The sequence below is a fragment of the Silene latifolia genome, chromosome 1 (assembly GCF_048544455.1).
Source record: "Silene latifolia isolate original U9 population chromosome 1, ASM4854445v1, whole genome shotgun sequence".
Classification (NCBI taxonomy): Eukaryota; Viridiplantae; Streptophyta; class Magnoliopsida; order Caryophyllales; family Caryophyllaceae; genus Silene; species Silene latifolia.
Window position 1 is genome coordinate 107,772,460 of NC_133526.1, and position 20,905 is coordinate 107,793,364.

Consider the following 20,905-nt stretch of genomic DNA (forward strand, 5'->3'; position numbering starts at 1 on the left):
CTATTCGGGAAGTTGTATTCATGCTGGCTGGTGATGCTTACTCCTTATAATTTACCACCCGGGCTATGCATGAAAAGGCAGTTTATGTTCTTAACATTAATTATTCCCGGTCCAAAGAGTCCCAAACAAAACCTTGACGTCTATTTACAGCCTCTAATTCATGAGTTGAATCAATTGTAGGACACGGGATTGTTTACATATTACGTGTCTAGGAAAAAAAACTTCGACTTAAGAGTCACACTCCTATGGACGATCAACGACTTTTCTGCTTATGGCATGTTATCCGGTTGGTCAAATGTTGGTGAGAATGCATGTCCATGTTGTACGAAAAAAGAGACTAAATCGATTTGGCTTCAGCATAGCAGAAAATGGAGTTGGTTTGATTGTCATAGACAATATTTAGACACTGATCATATTTTTCGCAAGGATAAGGTGCACTTTCGAAAAGGAAGAGTAGAGAACGATGTTGCTGGAACGAGGTTATCGGGCGAGGTTATTTAACCATGAATTGAGAACGGTTAAAGCGAAACGAATTGGGTGGTGGAAACAAAGCATTTTTTGGGAGCATCCATATTGGAGCACACTAATAATTCGACATAACCTTGATGTCATGCATATTGAGAAATTGTTTTTCGAACAACTAATTCACACGTTGATGGATAGAAAAGACAAGACAACCTTTAACCCAAATGCACAAAAAGACATGTTACAACTTTGTTCAAGTAAGCGAAAGGTGGATTCAGTCATTTTGAAAAAGGAGTAGAAGAAGGTGTTGTGTGATTGGATATGTAATTTAATGTTTCCGGACGGCTATGCTTCAGATTTGAGAAGATGTGTCGATATGAATGAGTTGAAGCTACATGGCTTGAAAAGCCATGACTGTCATGTGTTTATGGAGTGTTTACTGCCGGTTGCTTTAAGGCACCTTCTCCCAAAAAATGAGTGGAATGCCATAACTGAGATTAGTCAATTTTTCAGAGATTTGTGCACTTCATCAATACAAATTGAAAAAATAACAAGTCTCGAGAAAAATATTGCCGAGATAATCTGCAAATTGGAAAAAATACTTCCACCTTCCTTTTTTAACTCAATGGAACATCTGCCAATTCATTTGCCGTACGAAGTGAAAGTGGGTGGTCCTGTGCAATATAGGTGGATGTATCCTTTTGAGAGGTAATATCAATATCTTTTCAGAAACCTTTTAAGGTTATTACTTGAATATCAGTTATTCTTAACCCATTTTTTGTAGGTTCTTGAATCATTTATAAAAAAAATTGGAAATAAAGCTCGTGTTCAAGGGTCATTATGTAACGCATATTTGCTTGAAGAAATAGCAATTTTTTGTTCTTTTTACTTTGAAGAACAGATAGACACGAAGGCAAAGGACCTTGACGTTGGTACGAAAAAGTTGGAGCATTCTACCTTGCCTGAGCTATTTCAAGATCATGAGGGCACTACTTCTGGAAAATATCGTGAAAGGTTTTTGGAAGATAACGAATATGAACGTGCAGACCTCTATTGGAGTAAAACTACTAAGACTCGAATTTTGGACGATTAAGACTCAGATTTTAACAGTATAATGGACTGTTTGATTGTGATTAAAATGACTAAAACAAACATAAATAACAATGATTTTTGACAGAAACTCTAAGGACTTGACTTGGACACTTGAATGGACTTTTTTAAGACCAATAAACAACAAAAGGATAGTTTTAAAAGCTAACAACTGACTCAATCAAAACAAGGCACGAAATAGCCAGTTTTGGACGAAAAATAAGACCTTAATTAACTTGAGTAATTTGAAGGAAAACAATGGAAATAAGATTGTAATTTAAATGCTTATGAACTAAAGATTCAAATAACAATTTCCACAATGACTTAAAGCAACGAAAACAGAAACTTTGGGACTGTTTTGACACGAAAACAAGAACAAGTAACCGGGATATGACTTAAATTAGATCACGAAGCAGGTTTAAGCCTTGGAATTAAACTCAAGATCACGAAGCAAGAGCTAATTCCGCGTCAAACACTAAGTAATGAGGGGTTTTCCGCACTAAGAAAGAAGAAAGTTGGTTGAAAACTTTAGTTTCAAACTCATATTTTAATTCACTCAAAATCTGAAGTTCTGATGTGCCTAGCTTGGTTTATATAGACCAAGGCTTACAATCTTAACCCTTGACTACAAGTTACATCTAAGGGCCACAAAATGAGCAGCTAAAGGACATAAAAATGGCAGCCTAGGTCATACACATTGCTGAATTTGAAAATGACATAAAACAAAGAAATGATAAAGTAAACTAATAGTCCAATCTTCCTTGTTTGTTAGCTCAACTTCTTATTTATGATTACATTGACTGATTAGAAGCCTTGGAGAACCGTGTAAGGCTCTTTTACAGCTCCTAAAAATATCTTGAGCTTTGTTAGATCAAAAGAGGAAAGATTGATAGCGACATTTTGCTCATTGTTCAAAACCGGGTCCCCTTGGTACCTTTGCATTGATTTTTCAAATAATTTCTGAATGGTAGCCTTTGGATATAAAAGATCCTACACAAAAACATCCCAAACTCACCCAAGATAAGAATTAGGACGGGTGGAGCCATGACTTCTTTGACGGTTTTTGAGTTAGACCTCAAATTAGGACGAGGTCCAAAACCGTGGAAAGTGGAGCTTGGTGTTGTTTCCAATTTCACTTCATCTATGTTTTATCTAATTGTGATTCTGATGAATTGAAATGTGAGGAAAGGTAAGTGAAAAAAAAATTAATTTTAAATGCTGTTTCAAAAGTAAAACATGTAAAAATTAATTAGAAACTTAATTCGCCATTTTTGAATAGGTTTGTTGGACCATATAGATATATATGTTGTAAGATTCATTAACCTCTTATTAGACACTTCTAATAACTTTATATTTTTGTTTAGTCATAAACTAATCTAGATCTTATGCATGCATAACAAAATGATACAAAGTAAGAAGAAATCGATTAATCTTACATTGAGGGCCGAAATGGTTTATACTAATCGGTCTCCTACCAAATTAGTCTTCTTAAGAAAAACCAAGTGCTCCAACAAAACCCTTAGATTCAATACTAGAATCTACTCCTCAAGGATTTGTACCAAGATAACCCACTTAATACTATTACTAATTTGGTACTAGAAATTAGTATTAGTGCCCTAAAAATGATACTAATATGGTAGTTTACTACTTCTAGTAATGGTGAAAAATATTAGTAATTTTTGTGAGTTCTTGCCCTTTTATTACTTCTAAAGACAATTAGAGAGATAAAGTAATTATCAATATGATAATGTTATAAGAATGAATTGTAATAAAAATAAGAAGAGAAAAACTCTCCTTATTCTCCTAAGGTGGCCGGATGGTGCAAGGGGAAGGGTGCCCTATCCAAGCCCATAATTGTTCTTCTCAAGGTGTAGGGTGAAGGGCTAGGTATAGGTCTTTTAGAAACACAATCATTATGCTTAATTCTCAATTAGAGCAACAATTATGTCCTAAACCTACCCAACTTCCTCCACTTACACGGCACACCCATATAAAATGGGTCCATTTTAAGTTTGTCAAATGTCAATTTGTGTAGTTTGACATATTGGACATGTTACTAGACATGTTGTTTAATAATGCATTTTTAACTTATTAAAAATCATTATATAAACAAAATAAATCACATATAAAAATTAACTAAAAATTCACAATTACAATTACTTAAAATGGGTCATAGAATTATAAATTACAACAACTTGTATTTATAATAAACCATTCATTCTTATTTTAATTGTTTCATAAACAATAAATAAACCTAACACTACTACAAATCCCTTACATTGATGACGCTTTTGCATTGACGCTTTTATAGAGCGTCGACCTCAAAATTAACCCTCCAATTTAATATTTTGGAAAACCACCTAAAAATATTTTGGAAGGCGCATTTTTTCTAAATTTCACCTAAAATCCCGCTAATAACCCATACAGTACGTTTTATTTTGTCATTTTCCTCAAAGAAAAAACCCTAACCCCTCTAACTTGGAAAATCCTTCTTTGATCATCATCAAGGACGAGTAAATATTTCAATAAATTCTAATTCTTCAATTCACAAAGTTACAATCTTCCTATCAAACATCGAAGGTACGGCTCTATTGCTCTATTTTCTAAATTGTTTTTGTTTTGATTGTATGTATTCTTCTGCAATTTGCTAGTGTATTAATCCATGATTTGTGAAATTTTGGAGTCAATTCTAATTCTTCAATTCAAGTTTTTGTTTTGATTGTATCTATTTTCCCTAATCAATCAATTGTTTTATTTTGCTATTCGATTTATAATTAATCAATCGGATTTGGGAATTACCCTCTTCGTGACCTGAACCGTGTTATGATTCGGGCTGGTTGATAGGTCTGCAACACAGTTATAATGTGTTTCTATTTCATAAGGTATTTTACTTGTGTTGAAACGTCAAATTCGTAGTAGTGTAGGCTCGCTTTTGTTGCTGGTTTTTAATTGCTGATTTTGTTGCTAAATGATGCTTTTGTAACTGGTACTTTTCAGCATTGATTATCAGTTAGGTGTATATTTTCATTTCACTTTTCTTGTATAAATTATCCACAATTTTGGCATTGAAATTTTATGTTTCAGGAAATCTCTATATAAAAGAGAATGATGTGATTCATGTGAAGAAGAGATTCATAGCTTGGAGTGGCTTATATATACCTAAGGATTCCCTATTGATATCTCTGGTAATTTTCTTTCCATTCTGTATTGATAGAAGCAGTTCATTGGAAACAGTTGGTGATCTAAACTCTTAAATTTTCGTTATATATGTCATATACAGTGATTACATTTTGTATATTCATATTGTTGCTCTGGTTTTATAGAATGAGTACATTCTTATTCTTATTCTTTTTATTGATTTGGAAATATAGGAGATTTTCACAGCTAGATACAAGGCAATCTTACATATTCATTCCGTTGCTGAGAACTGTGAGATAGTTGATTTGCTAGAGGAGATTGATCCAGAGACGAAGAAACCCATGAAGAATAAGCCTCCTTCTGTCAAGTCTGGGGCTGTTGTTTTATGCCGTATTCAGGTATGTACTCTTTCTTTTGTTAGTTTTAGTGGTCTTTGAGCCCCCGGCTGTTTATTCTGCTAACATTTAATTCAATGTCTTCATGTGTATGTTTTACTTTTTAGGAATCCTAGTTAGATAATTGTTTCTTATCTTTTTGTATTTCATGTCTCCTGTGCATTGTACAGTTGCTACAATGTTCTCCCATTTTGATATCATGTTCGAATTCGTCTCTACAGTTGCTACAATTCAATGTTCTGCTAACATTTTTATGCATCCGTTTAACTGTGTTAGATGACTAGTAGTTATGGTTCCCTGTGTAACTGTGTTTCATTAACCCGTCTGTGGAGCATGTAATGCGCCTGGCGGTTAAGTTATCAGTTTTGTTGCCATTTACTTAACAGTTGAAAAATGTCCAGTCAATAAACCAAAATGTTGAAAAATGTTATCAATAAATCAAAATGTTAACATGTTGTCATCAATAAACCAAAATGTTGAAAAATGTTAAGTCAATAAACCAACAGTCTGTGGAGCATGTAATGCGCCTGGCGGTTAAGATACTATAATATTATCAACATATTAATTGATCGACATATTTCTTGTGGTATATTTTCACTCATAGCATTTAATAGATAAGTCATATTCATTTCTTTTTCTGTTGTTCCTTATGCTATCACATATGTAGGGTCAGGAATAAAAGTAGGATAGATGAATCGGTGTTTCTGCCAAAGTTGATCATTAAACAGGTTCTGCACGAAGTAATCACACAGGTTTTCAGTAGGGATATGACTCCATTTGGGGTGAATGAGAGATGCTAGTTGGTTAGAAGTCAATTTGAAATGTAATATGCTAGTTTCCTACTCCGTCGGCGTAGTTTATATGTCAGTTAATGCATAGGCTAGGCTCTGAGATGGGATGTATTTGGTGATATATTGATTACACAAAAACTCCGGAGAGACGGTCTCTCAATAGCATTATTGAGAGACCTTTCACATGATGGGGTGAGGGATCCACTTAATTTCTACTTTCCCTATTATGTCTCCCACTAAATTAGTGGGAGATGGTCTCTCATGTTACCTAATGGATTGATTAATACAAGCTTACATATTCACCCAAAAAAGTTATTTGAACTAGTGAGTTAAATTCTGAAAAAAGACAAACCATATGGCCTTTACTCCACCAAAATTATGGATAAGCTATTAAAAGGAGATGCATTTATGTGACCAGGAATGTATACCCAAAGATAATGTTACAAAAATTTTAATGTCTTAAAGCAATACCTTCAAGGTTCTCCAAACAGGATTTCCATGAAGCAGTTTACAAATAATATTTTTGGCTAGCTCGTCTCTTTCTCTCACACTCTATTTTAATGATCCCTACTTAGTATCTACTCGCTCTCGTGTTTTTGTTTTCTAGTCTTCCAATTAGCTATGTACTTATAATTTTTCTGAAAATCAATAACTAGCTATGTACGCCTTATAATTATGGGCTCATTTATCTTGTATTGAACTTGTGTAATTTTTGACCCGTGACAATAGGTAAGGCAAAGGGTAAAGTTCATGTGAGCCCCATTTTTCATCTTCTTCCTTTTTCTATTCTTAATGCCTTAATGTCATTTCTTGGTCTCCTAATTTTTCATTCTCCATTTTCATCTATGCTTTCCTCCTCCCTATTTTAATTCTCCGTCAATTTCTCCCTCTTTTTTAACAATAAATAATAATAATAATCAATAACTCACTTTCCCCCAAAACCTTCTTCATAATACTGCATAGTCGCCGGTAGCCGACGACCTACCCTACGTCCCTCTTTAGGGTTAGCTTTCTTGTTGTTGTTGTCATTGATTATGTTCCGAAACACCAGGAGAGAGAAGTGCCAATTTGGCAGAAATAATTGGCATCGATTAGTCGATTGTGAGATGGAGAATTGGGGGTTTGAGGTTGGTATTTATGGGGTCGGCTCTGGTGTTGTCGGTTCGGTGTCAGAGAATTAGGGAGTTTGATATAGGTATTTATAGGGGGTCTGATTTTCATCGACGAGGTCGGTGCGGCGAGGCAATATGTGGACTTGAAGGAGTGCCAGAGGACGATAAAGGATTCATGGGTAAATCAAAGAAGAGGAGCATGGACTGGCAGGTGGTGATGATACTGATGAATGGTATATAACTATATACTCCATCTGTTAATTACTAAAATAGTTTATTTATTGTGTTCTTTCCCCCAAATCATCTGTACCCTTCAGTGCTATTCATTCAGTGCCTGCTTTCATCTGATGGCATCACTTATTTAGCTTACTATTTTGTTTATTAATGACCTCCTTTGGCTAAGATTGCAGCTACGGTAGTGTCAAGTACTACTTTGAATAAGTTTGAGTAAGTTTTGAGTTGTTCATATAATAAAATTGTTGAGATGGGCAGTACACAGGTATGCGTAATTTTTTTTTACTTCTCCTTATATAAATTAGTCTGGAACTCTTTAATTTTGTTTCTTTTGAGTGAAGTAGGTAAGTCGCGGTTTGCTTGTGCCTCGTGGGTGCGTGTTTGTGTTGTAATTGGCTGGAGTTTCTGTTGCGACTCTAACTTATTTCTATTATTGGGAGTTCTAACTATATTTAGTTAATTGTCCTCTAATCAAGTGCGCTATAATTTTCCGAGATTGTGATTGTGATTGTTTTTGTGCTTTATTGACCTGAATCTAATATTGTTTAGTAGTCTCATCCTCTCGCTAATTTTCTCTCTTCTTACCTTTCGACGGGTAAAGCTATTCAGCACAATTTTGAAACATTTTTGTGAAGTGTATATGTACTAATCAAATATATTCATATAAATTATATTCTTTGCCCGTTATAGGTTTCAGATTCATCAGATGGTGATGATGCGCCTTCAAATGTTGATCGAAGATGCGCCTTCATATGTTGATGATTGAAGTCTCTGTGACATTGCGCCTACATGATTGAAGCCCCTACCACATTCAAACTACTGGATCAGTGTCCTTGTCTAGCTAGTTACGTAGCATTTTTTACGATTTTTTGGACTTTTACTATCTTTCGGATCCCTTTTGGTATTTTTGATTTTGTCGTACTAAAAATTACGTACTAGTTTATATTAGTTAAATTATCAATGCTAGCTAGCTATAGTATTTGTGATGGAGACGGTATATGTATCAAATGTATAATTATTTATAAAAGTACGTGGATACGTTATTAATTATATACGGAGTACATTGCATTATGTTTTATTTTTTATGATTTAGTAATGATAGCTAGTAGTACTATATTATTTATAGGTGTATTTAATTAATCTCTACGTACGTTTTTATCAGAAATCAAAAAGTCGAAATTAGACCGTGACAAGAAGATGTGTCAATATATAAATAGTTGACGCCTAATTCCGTCTCATCGACTCACATAAAACCATCAATAGTCGCGGAAGACGCTTAAAAGCGTCACATTTATTGACAATTAAAAGCGTCAATAGCCACCAAAGACGCTTAAAAGCGTCAATTTTGTTGACAATTAAAAGCGTCAATAGTCCATGAAGACGTTTAAAAGCGTCACATTTATTGACAATTAAAAGCGTCAATAGCTACCAAAGACACTTAAAAGCGTCAATTTTGTTGACAATTAAAAGCGTCAATAGGCCATGAAGACGCTAAAAAATGTCATAATTATTGACTAAAAAAAGCGTCAAAAAATAGTGACGGCCCAAAATTTGACGCTTTTATAAAGCGTCGCTAAAAAAAAAATTGACGCTTTAAAGCGTCGAAAAACACCTAAAAAAGCGTCACCAATGCAAGGTATGTGTAGTAGTGTAAGTAATAAAACAATTTAATTACTTAGTACGGATCTTATTTAATCCACTTACAATAAGATACGTATACTTACTCACAAAATCATTAGTTCAATTTTAAGGAACTAATTAACTTGTATCATCATACAATTAATTAATTAATCAAGTAAGAGTGTTACCCTAGAGGTATGACCTTAAGGGATCAACTGATCACCACCGTCATACGACAGTAATGTCAAACTCTAGCCAGCCAATCATTACCGATTAATGTGGATCAGTTGACAATAAAATATTACTTTCCCTTAGCATTCTTAATATGAGATTTAAACATGTGATCGCATTATTGTCGAGGACACATATTCCAACAATCTCCCACTTGTCCGTGACAAGTGTGCGTCACCAATTCTCTTGTCCTATTACTATCTCCCACTCAATGCAAGGTGTCTTGCAGGTCGTACTTGCATTTGATCATATCAAGAGTGGTTTCCTCGATCTGGAGAATAACTGTCTGACCGGAATTATCTACCATAGATACCTTCCGAGCGTGGCCACGCATTTTCAGTTCATTACTCTTCGAGTGGCCTTGAGATATAAGATAACCCTGACAGGGATGGACAATTCCTATTGCACTCTTCCCTTTGAATAGCCACAGCTCATCATGACCCATAACATGCCCATTTGACCCCAATTACGAAGGTCGTAGAACACAAATCAAAGTCACTCTGAAACTGTGCCATCTTAGGCGAACAATCTTTAGTCAAAGAATCGACTCATAAGAATACTATAGTAGCTCTCGCCACGACCAGGCAATAAAAATTTCCAGAACTCTATAAGCGGTCATTAGCCCGATAGAGTGTCTCATACAGTCTGCCTATGTGATCGAGTAATCATCTCTCGTGACTCTATGGCCCTTGAACTCGCCATCAATCGCATCACACTCTAATTACTTCGAGATGTCACCTCATATAAGTAACTAGGGGCGAGTACTATGTTAATGCAGTTCACTTTAATGGGGTTCAATATTGTCTGAACAACCCATTTGGATGTAACAAAGTACAAGATGCGTTAAAAAAAACTCAAACGATAAATGTGATTATCACATACGAGTAGTCAATACCATATTACTACTCTATGTCTTATAATCATAAGTGTACTTATGCACTTGCCTAACGCAATAAAAGTTTAGCTTGTGAACATTGTTGAACCATATAGTTTATATGTTTATGTTTTGATAATGTCAAGGTGCTTTATAATTTATATACTTGTTGCGCGTAATCGTTTGTCTAAGTATTTTAGATTCAACTTATTTAATACAAGCAACAAGAGAAATTGTGATGGAAGTATACAATAGTCAAGCCTCTATTCAAGATCAAACGATGTGAAGATTCATTCAAGATTTATGTGAAGACGAAGTCCGTCTAAATATTAATCAAGCTTGGATAATGACGTAGCCTATACTTAAAGATCTTCCTGAAGATTAGAATAATATAGGTGATTATCTCATAATGGTAACCAAGAATGAGTTTATTGAATTGGTAAAGTTATAGCTTTGCAGCTATAACATTACTAGTAAAAGAGCTCAATGTTATAGCTCTCCTACTATAACATTGAGATGCCGAGTGTATTATACACGACATATAATGTTTCAAAATTGTTTTCAAAGTTGTTTAAAAGTTATTTTAAATGTTTTGATAAAAGTATTTATTTAATAAAGTCCGGTTTAGTGCAGAGTTCGGTTTTATGTTGAACGTTGACTAGTAGTCGTATTGGGTCAACTTATGAGTTGGACCATGCTACTAATTAGGGTTTCAACAAAGCCTCTCTTAAAACCTAAATTCTAACCCATATATTAAGCTAGGGTTTGCACGAGTCACGAGGCATATGAGCCGTGACATCTCGTGTAACCTAAGGTGTATTTGGTAAAGATTTTATTCTTTAATAATATCTTTACATATCTTATATATCTTACTTAATATATTTGTTTATGATAAAAGATATTCTTGATTTAGGAAATCTTATCATATCTTAGAATTTATAGTAAAGATAATATTTGAATAGAATATATTCTATCTTTTGGAATATTCTTTATTATCTTTTAGGCTTTTAGGAAAGAAATAATAGAAGATATGATTTGTTAACATATCTCCTATTATTCGGCCATTAGGGTTTCTTTAAACGGAATTGCTTTGCTCTTTCTTTCCTATAAATACTTTGTTCTTTACAACATTTAAAGCAGAGACCTTAAGTATAAAATTGATTTTATTTTTACAAAGCAAACCGTGTGTTTCAAAGCAGAAAAATCGTTTTGTTATTTTTGAAAGGTCGTGTGTTTTAAACTCGTATACTCGTTCTTATTGTTATCGTTATAAGATAATAGTGCTTATTTGATTTCTTACTCGTTCATTAACGTGAACCTTTGCAAGAATCATTAGTGCTTTCTTATTAGCGTAAGTTAGTCACTCGAGTATTTAACGGTACTCATTGAGTTACAGCTAGAGTTAGTTGTACGAGTTGGGTTAGTGAATTTGTACTCCGTAGAAAGGTACTAAATTTATTAATCGAGAATAGTGGACGTAGGTTTCGACTTGTGAAACTGAACCACTTCAAAAACCGTGTGTCTCCTCTCTTTCGTTCGTTTGTTTATTTTGTTTTACCTTCATTAGTTTATTAGTTAAAGTTTAATCAATAAACTTTAAATAATCAATTACATTCATACATTTGAAAAAGCTTTCAAAAGTTTTAATTCCTCAATTCACCCCCCCTCTTGAGTATTTCAGATTGATAGACTCTTCAATTGGTATCAGAGCCTCGTGCTCTTGATTGCCTAACCGTAAAGAGGCTGATCTATCTTTTTCTTATTTATCTTATCGTTTTATATTCCACTGCCTATCACGTGATAAATGGATTCCAAATATCTCAAGTGCCCCGTCTTTGATGGGAAGAATTATGGATTGTGGAAAAACATGATGACTCACTATGTGAAAGGTCACGATTGGGAGTGCTGGAGGATTATCCAAAACGGACCACAAAAAATTCTTTTAGGATCCGAGGAAGGCACTACCTTTGAAAATAAAGAAGAGGACTATGTCGAGGCCGACTACAAGAAGGCTGAAAAGAACTCCAAAGCAATAAGTCTTCTACAAAACAAAATGACTTCTATAGAGTTTGATCGGTTTTCTTCGTGCTCTACGGCCAAGGAGATATGGGATGGGCATGAGTTAGCTTATGAAGGTACTTCCATTGTTAGGAAGCACCGAATATATTTGCTTATGCAAAAATATGAGCTATTCATTATGGAGCCTAATGAGTCCCTAGATATTATGTCCGCAAGGTTTTCAAGCATCATAAACGAACTGAAAAACCTAGGTAGGAAATTCAGTACTAAGGACATTGCTAGAAAGGTTCTTAGGAGCCTGACTAAGAAGTGGCGTGCTAAAGTCACTGCAATGGAGGAATCACGAGATCTTGAAAACCTATCCTATCAAGAACTCATCGGTGCTCTCATGGCCCATGAAATTACTTTTAACAAAGATGACGCTGAACCAAGCCGTAATAAGAGTATGGCCTTAAAGAGCGAAGAAGTTGACTCTGAATTAGAGGATGAAACTCTTCTGTTTGCACGCCGTTTCAAAAATAAGATATTTCGAAACAAACAAAGAAAATCATCCTACAACAACAACAACAAGTCATCCAACAAAAAGGTTACTGAATCAAAGTCATCTTTCGCAAACAGAGGTTGCTTCAAGTGTGGAGAATCTGGTCACATGATCAAGGATTGTCCAACATGGGAGAAGATCAAGGACAAGACAAAACGTGAGAAGACAAAGAGAGAATTTAAACAGGTTATGATGGCGTCGTGTTGGGGAGACCTTGACTCAGAAGATGACGAGGAATCTGAAGACGGCGAAGTAGCAAACCTTTGTCTTAGCAGCGTTAGTCTTGATCTAATCTCCGACAGCGACAATGAAAGCACAAACTCACATTCAAATTATTGCTTTCTTGGAGAATCAGACGAAGATGACGATGAAGAGGTAAGTTATCTTGGGCTTAAAAAACGCGTAAAGAAATTGTCTAAAAGTGCTTTAATTGAATTCTTTGAACAATCTCTCGATAAGTGTCACGAACAGGACTTGGAGCTAAAAGATCTAAAGGAACAGATTCTCGAAATTGCAGAAGAGAATCATACTCTGAAGGCCAAAGCTAAGAAGTTAAAATCTAAGGTTATAGCTGAGAAAGCAACAACGTTAGATTCTACTATGGCTGAAAAGAAGGAATTAGAGTCCAAAGTTATAGCTAATAAAGCTATAACTTCAGATCTAAAGCTTAACATCAAGCACCTTCAAGCCAAAGTTATAGTTAATGAAGCTATAACTTTAGAACTTAGAAAAGCCAGAGAACTTTTGGAAACTAAGGTCACATCTGATGAAGCAGTGATCTTAGACCAAAAGAAAGAGATAGATTTCCTTTCAAAGCAATTAAAGGAATCTAAGACCGACATGATCAATGTTAAGAAATAACATTCCGATGTTGTATTCCTTCTTAACAAACGATTCCAAGACTTTCGTGATAACTTTAAAAAAGATAATGATGTAGATCACACGAAATGTCAAGAGGAAATTAAAACCCTAATGACAGGAGAGAGAATGGCTAGAGAGAGAAATGATTTAGGAAAACGATTCTTAGATTAGCAATGGCTAAGCAAAAGAAAAATTACCCTAAATCTAGTAGATTAGTACGAATAATAGCATCAAATAAGACAAAAAACTCAAAAAATACTCTTAGTGTAATACTCCGTATTTTATATGACTAATAAAGACGGGTTATATCGATTTATTACGTTAAGCTATCTAATCGTGTTGATATCGTAAGATCGAGTTATTCGTAGACTTGTTGAGACGGGTTTAAGTGAACGAAGTCACGTTAGATAGCCCAGTTACCAATCACGCTGACCCATGACACTTACCCATTTACCCAATCAGGTTACCCATGACCCATCTACTGTCTAACCTACTTTAACCTAATTTTTACCCTAGCTCTACAAAACACTCCTCTCTCACCCGCCTCCCTCACTTCGACGACACACTTTTTCACAATCACACAAATTGAGAGGGAGAGATTGAACGTGGGTAGTGACGGCGCAGCAGGGAAGAGCATAGGGTGGTTGTCGACGCTTTGAGGCGGCCTTAGTGGTGGTTTACATGGCAGTTTAGGTAAGCAGTCACCCTTTCTTTTTCATTTTTTGTCGTTTGTCGGGTTGTAGTTGTTGTCACCGTGTGTCACAGGGAGGTAATAATGGTGGTTGGTGTCGGGGAAATTGTATTGGGTGGTTTGAGTTGCCCCTATTGGTGGCGGTTAGGGAGGTTTTAGGCGGTGGAAATGGCGGTAAGAGGCGTAATCGACAGGGACAATCAAACGGGTTCAAACAGGGGTTTTCAGGCGGGTTTAGACGATTAGAATTGGGGTGGCGCCACCGTGGACTCGGGGGAGGTCGAAACGGCGGCGCCACGGCGTCTGTGTGCGTTGATTGACGGCGAGCAGAGTGGTGGTGGTAGCATAAGATGATGTTGATGACGGTGGTGGTTATAGGGTTGCAAGGGGAGGTCACAGGCGGCAATCCACGATAGGCGGTGTGTCGGTGTTGGCGACCCTGGTTCGACTTCGCCGGCGGCGAATCGACCAGGTTGGGGTCGGTTGTAGGCGGTTGGGTCGAACTGGGGAACGGGCCTGGTGGTTGTCGTGGTGGTTCAGGCGGCGCGTGAGGGGTTTGGGCGAGTGTGAAGTCACGGGTTGTGGGAGTCGGGTTGTTAGGGTTGTTTAATGCTTGATTCGGTTTTTCTTATTCGTATAATTCGTTTAATCTTTTATTTATCGTATTAGTTATTTAATTTAATTCCCGAGTCATTTAAATAATTAGAGACGGGTTTTGAGTCAGGTTGGTTGAAATGGAAAATTGCTATATCGGGGAAGTTTCCATTTAAGGAAACTTTCCATTTTAGGAAGTTTTTATTTTTAGTAACCTTCTATTTTGGGAACGGGAATAGTTAAGTAATCATCTATCATTTATTTATCTTTCAGAGGGCGAATTTGTTGTGGAATATTATTGAGCATCTGTCCATTTGACTGTAGTACTGAGGTAGGGGAATACACTGATTGAGTTCTTACGATTATAAAGAGTTGGCATGTTCGGTGATTATATGACATATCTGTTTATCTTATTTATCTCGTTGAGCATTATTGTTTCATATATTTTATACATTTCTTATGCATTGGAGTTGGAGTTGGAGTTGGAGGAGATGAGATTATCGTGATTAAGGCCCAGGCGGGTTCTGCAGGACTTGCCCTGGTGTCCTCAGCTACGAGCTGGTATATCGACGACGGTCGATTTGTATAGTCTGCCGGGGATCGGTATGGCTGGGCGTTCCTGGGATGTGTGTGATGGAGTTGAGATTGAAGGATCATATCATTGCATTCTTTATTATATCGTATTACCTACTCAACCTCGCGGTTGACCCTGTGTATTCGTGTACGCCTGTGATGATCCATTTACTGGGGAGCAGATTGACAGGTTGTTGAGACATATGGAGCTGGCAGGGGAGAGAGCATGGATCACCTGACTTAGAGCTAGCCCACTTATTTCAGTTTAGCTATCAGACTTTATTTTCAGTTTTGGGACATATTCCATTTGAGTTGTAAACATTTATAACTTTAAATTTAAGTACTATTTATTTTTCCTTTGTTATCTACTGCCTCGGGTTTCCGAGATGGTAACACCCTTCTTTATCTGAGGAGTCCTAGTCCAGGCCCTTAAATAAATGGGGGTGTTACACTTAGTAATAATAATAATTCATCGATTAGTAATCAAAATAATTATGGATCCCGATTTCGTGTTTTGCCTTTGAATTCTCAGGAATTTGGGGTTTCTGATGCAGGTACTGAGGAGCCGGTATCGGTCCTTCGTCCTTACAATCTGAGTGAGGTGATGGAATCGATACTAGAAGAAGAATCTGATGAGGATTGGGTGGAGGTTCCTGGACGTAGCAATGGGCAAATTACAGACTCGCCTTCATCGTCAAGGGTAAGTGGGCTTCAGTTAACTAACTCTGATGTTAAAGATGAATTAGAGTATGGGTCGACAGCTGTCTACTGTTATGTCCTTGGAGCGAATCCTCCATGGAAGGTTCTAGATGGGTTTGTTAAACGCATCTGGGGATATACTGAAATTGAGAAGATTGCTTTTCATTCTAATGGCATCTTCATGGTGCGTTTTAAAACTGAAGCTATGAAAGTGAGAGTATTGCAGGCTGGACCGGTCTTCTTTGATAACATGCCTATTGTTGTCAAGGAATGGACACCGGAGTCAAAACTAATTAGGGAGGCAGTTGATATGGTTCCAATTTGGATTAGATTTTATGGGCTTCCTCTGAAATTTTGGGGCAATGCTCTTAAAAAGATTGCTAGTCTAGTTGGGAATCCTATAAGATGTGATAGCAATTCACAGTTGAAGTCGTTCCTTGGCTATGCTCGTATCATGGTTGAGGTTAAAGTTGGGGATGAGTTGCCTGATGTGGTAGAATTTATGGATGAATTGGATGTTAAGCATAGGCAAATTGTCCACTATGAGTGGAAACCTACCATTTGCACTGAGTGTAAAGCCTTGGGTCATTTCTCTCATGATTGCAGAAGAAAAGACAAGCAGCCAAAGGGGCCTATGCGTGGTAGGAAGACTTGGGTGCCAAAGAAGATTGTCCCTTCAAAGCCACAGCTAGCTGCTTCTGTGCAAGCTGCTACTCTACCTTCTGTGACAGCTGCAGCAGGGCCTGCTGTTGTTACCTTACCTGAACAGTCTAGAGTGATGATGCCTAGAAGTGGGGAGGGGTCTAATGATGGGGTTGGTGCTTTTGTTATACCCATGCCCTTCTCTTTTCATCCTTCCTTTTATCCCTCTAGAAACATTACCCAATTGACCAGGCAGGGAGGGATAAGTGTGAATAGTGGTAGGAGGACTTTCCTGGAAGTATTAGAACGATCTATTCATGTTAGGAAGGTTTGTGAAAGTGAAGTGATTGATGGAATATCCTTGATAGAGAATGGGTAGCATTGGGTTTTGGAATGTTCAAGGGTTTAATAGTAGTAATAAGCAGACTGATGTTAGAAGGTTTCTGCACCTAAATAATGTAGGATTATTTGGTATTCTAGAAACTAGGGTTCGAATAAACTCTATAAATAAGGTCCATAATGGATTGGGTTCTAATTGGTCTTTAGTCACTAATATTAGTAGTCATGATGGTGGTAGGATTTGGCTTATTTGGGATGCTATGAACTATAAGGTTGAGGTTCTTAGTAGTGAAGCTCAAGTTATTAATACTAAAGTGACTTTTCTTTCTACTGGGGTGCACTGGTGGGTCTCAGTGGTCTATGGGTTTAATAGAATTGCTGAGAGGGTTCCCTTGTGGGAGTCTCTTACTAATATGTCTGGCATAGTTGATGGTCCTTGGGTGGTCATGGGTGATTTTAACAATGTCTTGGCTATGAATGAAAGGATTGGGTCTGAGGTGACTATTGCTGAGATGAGGGGGTTTCAGAATTGTGTTGATGCCCGTGGTTTGATGGATATTCCTGCTCATGGGGCTTTCTTTACTTGGAATAACAAGCATGAGGTGGGGGACAAGGTCTACAGTAGAATTGATAGAGTTCTGGTGAATGATGATTGGCTCCTTCATTTCCCAGAGTCTCATACTATGTTCCATCCCGAGGGATTATTCGACCATTGCCCATGCACTATATCTCTCTGGCCAGAGGTTATAAGGAAGAGAGGGAGTTTCAAATACTTCAATATGTGGGGGAGTGAGCCTACTTTTGGAGATATTGTCAAACAGGTGTGGGATCAACAGATTGAAGGCCATACTATGTTTCAAGTTGTTAAAAAATTGAAGTTGCTAAAACAACCTCTGAAGGCTCTAAATGCTTCATGTTATGCTAATATTGAGACTGCTGCCAATGTGGCTCTGATCCACCTCCATGATATTCAGTTAAAGCTGCAGTTGGACCCTTCTAAGGTTCTGTTACAACAAAATGAGAAGCTGGCTACAGAGGCTTATAGAGAGTTGGACAAAGCTAGGGTGAGTTTCCTTAGCCAAAAAGCTAAGACTCAGTGGTGTAGTGAGGGGGATGAGAATACTAGCTATTTTCATAGTACTCTGAAAGCTAGGCGTTTGCAGAATAGCGTTTTTTGTATTTTGAATAGACATGGTGTGCTGCAAAATACTAATGCTGGGATTGAGGCAGCTTTTGAGGATTATTACAGGAATCTCTTAGGGGCCAGTAAGTGGGTTGGCAATGTTCATGTACCAACTGTGAGGCATAGAGTGACTGTTTCTGAGGCACAGGCTGCGGAGTTAATCAGGGATGTAACTGATAATGAAATCTATGAAGCTTTGGTTTCTATTCCCCCTAACAAATCTCTAGGCCCTGACGGATATACTTCCCAGTTTTATAAAGATGCATATACAACTGTTGGTAAGGATGTCATTCAGGCTGTCAAGGAGTTTTTTATTACTGGTAAGCTTCTGAAACAAGTGAATTCTACCACTTTGACGTTGATTCCAAAAAAGGATAGGCCTCTGAGTGTGTCTGCTTCAGGCCTATTGCCTGTTGCAACGTACTTTATAAGATCCTTTCCAAAGTTATTTGTAATAGAATGGCCACTGTCCTACCTGAGATCAAGTGCCAGTCAAAGCGCTTTTATTAAAGGGAGGGAGATTGTTGATAATATCCTAATATGTCAAGATTTAGTAAGGCTCTACAATAGGAAATCATGCTCTCCTCGATGTATAATGAAGATAGACCTTAAAAAAGCTTATGATTGTTGGAGCTTGTGTCCTCCACAATTAGTGTGATAACATTTATAAATCTCTTATAGGTTCACAAGGGTATACTTCGTATTTTATCAGTTGATTAACGATTACTTAATAACGGTTGGCTTGCTAGAAAGTTTTACGTTATTATCATACTGATGGCGGTAATCAACTGGTCCCTAAAAGTCACACCTAAAGGATGTGTTTGAGAGATGTGATTATGGAAATGTAATCACATTGATGCCTTATATGACTAAACAGTTAGTCAACATGTTGATGAGACGATTATTTAATGCCGATTAAATAATATTAGCTGAGACGAATTAACCCCCAATTCGTAAATTGAATATAAAAAGTTATATTTAATTAATGTATATAATGTTGGCTTGGACGAATTAATATGTTAATTCGTAATTAAATGTAATCGGTTATATTTAATAAGCTAATTATAAATATGCGATATTTATAATTAAAGTATATATTATACGATATTTTCACAGACCGGCATTAATAAATCCACTGCAAGCTGTTGTGTGTAGAATTATTAATACGGAATTATATAAATGACAATTTATAAATAATACATTTTATACATTTTGTATACTACCAAAATAAGAAGATTTAATCTCCTTATTAATACGGATCGATTCTAGCAAATAACAAAGGCATATCTCATATCATCTTGGGTGCAACTGATAGGAGAATATCATTGCGATATTGTTCATAAGCCATATTAGCTAGGACCGAAGGTTATTTCTTCATCCTCTTCAATTTTCTTTTATGACTAGTTATCATCATAATAAATTCGTTATAATCGTTATAATTAAAGGGAAGCATACAGATAATTCCCACAAGTGGTATCAGAGCCAAGGCCACGAATTTTATTTTTGATGATTTTCATAAAATGAATTTAAACAAAAGGTTGTTGAATCGAAAAAAAGAAAAAAAAAAACGGCTGAAATTTTTTTCATGCCGAATTGAATTTTTTTTTGCAACCGGTTTTTGTTCTTGTTTTTGATGTTATATTTCCATTTTGATTTTTCATATTGTTGTTTTAATGAGTTAAAATGATTATATGAAGAATTGGTAGATGTTTGATTTAATGAAGATTAAGTTAAAATGTAAATGGAAATCGTCATGTTGATGATATAAAAAATTGTTTTTGCTATATAGTTTTTGGCATATACGGTTAATCATGTTTCATTAATTCATATGCTAATCTTGTTCTAATAGCAACTATAAACGATTTTCTTCATCTATATTTTTTGTTTTAGGGCATTTTTGCCGCAAAGAAAAAAAAGTGGACTGTTTTTTTTAGGGTTTGCCGAGCCAAAAGAGAAGAAAAAATTTCTGTTATTTTTTTTTTTTCGGTTTTGCTGTTGTTGCCAAAATAAAAATTTTTTTCTGTTTTTTTTTTTATTTGGCTTAAATCATGAGCAAAAAGAAAAAAAAAGGGGCTGTTTTTATTATTGCAAAATGCCGAGACCTATATATAAATTTTTTTTATTTTTTTTTGCTAGTTTTTGGCCAATATTGATTATACATTAAATTTATAATGTATGATTAATTGTTGTGAAGAAGTTCACGATTTTAAGATACCTAATTATTTTAAAGAAGTTTAAAATAATGTTGGATTAAATTCATATTACAAGTTTAATGTGAATTAGGATTGAAATTGATGTGAGTAATTGAGGAATTATCACTTAATTTGATCATTTAAATAGGTGGTTTGGAAATTAATCTACATAATTAAGGAATTATGTCTTGCATGTTTAATTTATTTAGTTGATGCTTTTTAGTTGAATGAATCGTTGAATGAATTTATTTACGTATTTCTGCAATCGGTTGTAATTTGTAATACCTAGTGTGGCCTTAGTCAAATTATGTTTTCGTAATGATGGAAACATAATTTTTAATGTAATTAGAGATCTCGTATCTCCGTTTGGTTTTCTTTATTTATTACGGTTTTGAAATTAGAATGTAAATAGGTTTATTATGTAATTTTAAATTGTAATTTTTGAGAAGGCTAAAGATGGAGATTGGAGCTCACTCCCGCTACATGGATCAAGATGGAACATCAAGACAAGTTTCTCGGGTCCAAGGCTGGATTCCAAAGTTGTATTTATGTTCATTTTGATAGATAGGCCACACTAGGACTTTTTATTATTTTTACGTTTTCGTTCCTATTGCTTTTCTTT

General features: G+C 35.9%; 1 protein-coding gene across 1 annotated transcript in view; it reads left to right on the plus strand.

The window, feature by feature from the left end:
• Positions 1–20,905, plus strand: part of LOC141652515 (uncharacterized) — a 28,483-nt gene that overhangs the window by 159 nt on the left and 7,419 nt on the right. Inside the window, exons 2-6 of the mRNA XM_074460033.1 lie at positions 1,362–1,523; positions 4,639–4,739; positions 4,926–5,090; positions 15,761–16,741; positions 16,938–18,511. Coding sequence (XP_074316134.1) covers positions 1,362–1,523; positions 4,639–4,739; positions 4,926–5,090; positions 15,761–16,741; positions 16,938–18,511 — 2,983 coding nt within the window. The remainder of the gene's footprint in view (positions 1–1,361; positions 1,524–4,638; positions 4,740–4,925; positions 5,091–15,760; positions 16,742–16,937; positions 18,512–20,905) is intronic.